Source organism: Protobothrops mucrosquamatus, unplaced genomic scaffold (genome assembly GCF_001527695.2).
Source record: "Protobothrops mucrosquamatus isolate PMUCROS unplaced genomic scaffold, P.Mucros_1.0 scaffold_165, whole genome shotgun sequence".
NCBI lineage: Eukaryota > Metazoa > Chordata > Lepidosauria > Squamata > Viperidae > Protobothrops > Protobothrops mucrosquamatus.
In genome coordinates this window covers 406,170-409,379 of record NW_015386241.1, presented here as the reverse complement: position 1 = coordinate 409,379, position 3,210 = coordinate 406,170, and the positions used below count along the sequence as shown (strand labels likewise).

Here is a 3,210-nt window from a genome sequence, read left to right as displayed (position 1 = left end):
ATTAATAATAATAATAATAATAATAATAATAATAATAATAATAAGAAGAAGAAGAAGAAGAAGAAGAAGAGGAAGAAGAAGAAGAAGAAGAAGAAGAAGAAGAAGAAAGGGCGGTATATAAATAATAATAATAATAATAATAATAATAATAATAATAATAATAATAATAATAATAATAATAATAATAATAATAAGAAGAAGAAGAAGAAGAAGAAGAAGAAGAAGAAGAAGAAGAAGAAGGAGGAGGAGGAGGAGGAGGTGGTCTTATTCAGGGTCCTGGATTTTAACCACGACATTCTCTAACATTAAGAAAGCAAGCAATGTGAAAAATGGAAGCCGCTGCCAGTTTCCCAGCAGGCTGCTTAAAAGCACGTTCAGTGGAGTGATTTTAAACACCGAATAATAAGGAGATGCTACCATGAGTTACCTGGGAAGGTTCACTTGCCAGTCCTGAGCCTCCATGTAAGTCGAGGCCCAGCTGAGAACAGACGTTACACTCTGCATATGATCAGAGGCACCCTCGCTTTGCACGGGTTCCGAGGACATTTCTTCTCGTTTCCCTTACAAGGCCCCGAAGGCTGAGTTTGCAGCAATTCGCCTCCCCCCCCGCCCACCACTCCAAAGGGAAGCAAACAAGAACTGACTCGACTCCGGCTCACGTTCTCAAGGACACGCCCCTCCGGTGTAGCCCCGCCCCCTCCATTACGGCGAGGGCGGAGCCACAGGACTTCGGCTCACCTAGCTGACGACAGCGACTCCAGGCCGCCCCCACCGGGGGGGAGCAGGCCGCAGAAGTCGGGGTTGTCCTGCTGTTCGGCGTGGAGCAGGGAGAGCAGCGGCGGCCCGTGGAAGCCGAGTGCCTGGCGAAGCAAGTCCCGCTCCATTTGTCTCAGCCAGACTACCGCCCACCCGCTGCACCTTGAGCGGCGGCAACTCCTCCCCTCACGCAGACGGATTTCCCCGACCCGGAAGTTAAATTTTTCGCAGAGTTCCCTTTTCTTCCCCTCGAGCGAGGCTTGACGCATGCGCCTTATCAGCTGTCGCCTACGAAGGGAGGCGGAGCTGACTAAAATGGGCGGAAGAGGCTTGGCGCGGGGGGGGGGGTAGTTGGTGCCGCGGTGTTTCTTGGCCGTGCTTGCCTGCAGCCTGAGGAATTCTGGGAGTTGAAGTTCACACGTCTTTCAGGTTGCCGAGGTTGAGGAAAAACAGATGTAACCTCTTAGCACAAGATGGCTGATCTCGCTTGTGACTTGAGCGTGTGGAACGATTCCATTGTATAAACCCTCCAAATTGATCGCTTCTGCTGTAGGAAGTAATGGCTGGGAATGTTAGTACTCTATATTAACACATATTCATAGAGCAGTGTTTCTCAACCTTGACAATTTTAAGGCATGTGGACTTCAACTCCCAGAATTCCACAGCCAGCATTGCTGGCTGTGGAATTCTGGGAGTTGAAGTCCACATGCCTTAAAATTGTCAAGGTTGAGAAACACTGTCATAGAGAGTATGTATTGGGCGAAGGGCTGCTCATTGAAATAATGCCCAACACCTGGCTGGCCTTGGCTGATGGGAAGGCTGAGTAAAAGGTGTTGAAGCTCTCAACAAAACAACAGATATGCCAGGAAGTGACCAAGAAATGAGTAAGACTGGAGGTTTACTTGGGAGTAAGCACTATCAGTTCCATGCAGAATGCCTGCAAAGTCCCTGACAACTTTAGGAATGAAAGTATAGAAAGAAACATGTTTGGAGCAGAGGATTTAACATATTGTGGCATAACATGATATTGACATACAGGATGAGGCAAAAGTACGTTTTATAAATATATCAGCCTGAAGATAGGAAGGTCAAGTGGTACAGCGACCTGCTCTTTTGCCCAGCCAGCAGGATCCACAACAGGGTTCAAACTTGGCCCTTTTATGACTTGTGGACTTCAACTCCCAGAATTCCTCAGCCAGCGGTCTGGCTGTGGAATTCTGGGAGTTGAAGTCCACAAGTCATAAAAGGGCCAGGTTTGAAGACCCCTGATCCACAACAATAAGGTGACCAACTGTCCTACCTCAAAAAGTATCCTCCTACATGTCCTCCTTTTCGATATTTGAAGACTAATCTGCAAGGCTTTTTTTTTCTCAGAACGCTCAGAACGGCGTTCCGGCACCTTTTTTTTGATGGTTTTTTTTCAACTTTTGCATGAGCTGTGCTACTCCCACTATTGGCTTTTGAAAGCCAATAGGAATTGCTGCTGAGCACGCCAAAAAGATACACACAAAAAAAACCAAAAAGTAAAACTGCTTTTCTTTGAAAACCCATTCATTCATATGATCATTTGCTAATTTATTTGAAACACCAAACTTCTTCCTGTCCAAGGAACTCTCAATACCACAAATCACTGCTCAAATACTGGCCCATAAAAATTGGGGCTCTCAGATTTTAAAGTATTAATCATTTGTTAATTTTCCTAATTTTCTTTCTGAAAAATATAAGGGCAAAAAGTGTAGGTGAAAGGCAATAACATTCAGATACTGGTAAATCTTTTGTAGTGTAGTGATATTCCACTAGAGGGTGAAATAAGATCATTTTGACTAAAATCCTCCATCTCTATGAGGGCAATTTGATACTGTGCTTAATGGAATTCAAGGGCATATATTTGGAATCACAATTTCAAAATAAATGATGAAGAGTGATATTTCAGGGCAAAAATGGCATTACTATTTATCATGGCATGTTGACTATATTAAAATAAATGTTACAAAACTCAGCAAAAAAGAGTTCTTTCAGGCAAAACAGAATTTTCCTCTTGGCTGGAAGAAATAGATCTTGTCTATGAGAGCAGAAGTGAGAGATGCCCCATCAGATTTTTTTGGGGGGGGGCAATTAATTGCCCTTTTAGAAACACAGTATGATTTCCCTGTCTTGAGCATTGAAATAAAATGAATAATATCCAGTTGAATTCTGATTTTAAAAAGGTGGTTGAATCATTTGTTGAACTTAATTTACATCTAGACATCCACCTGTTAGGACAGTCAGAAACTTGCCGGATAAAAACTTCAATCTGCTTCAGTCCTGGATGCAAGAAATGGTTTTCTGTTGCTCCTCCAGAGCGTCACAACATTCCCTGCTTTACAGCTGAACCAAAAGGATTCAATCTTCCTCTTAAGACCTGGTCAATCCTCAATATGATTATGACTCAGCATGGCAACTGCGCTAGCCTCC

The 3,210-nt window shown here is 43.7% G+C and overlaps 1 protein-coding gene across 1 annotated transcript in view; it reads right to left on the bottom strand.

The window, feature by feature from the left end:
• Positions 1-884, bottom strand: part of TTC14 (tetratricopeptide repeat domain 14) — a 19,572-nt gene extending 18,688 nt beyond the window's left edge. The window contains exon 1 of the mRNA XM_015821475.1: positions 739-884. Within this exon, the coding sequence (XP_015676961.1) occupies positions 739-884 (146 nt within the window). The remainder of the gene's footprint in view (positions 1-738) is intronic.
• Positions 885-3,210: the final 2,326 nt, after the last annotated feature.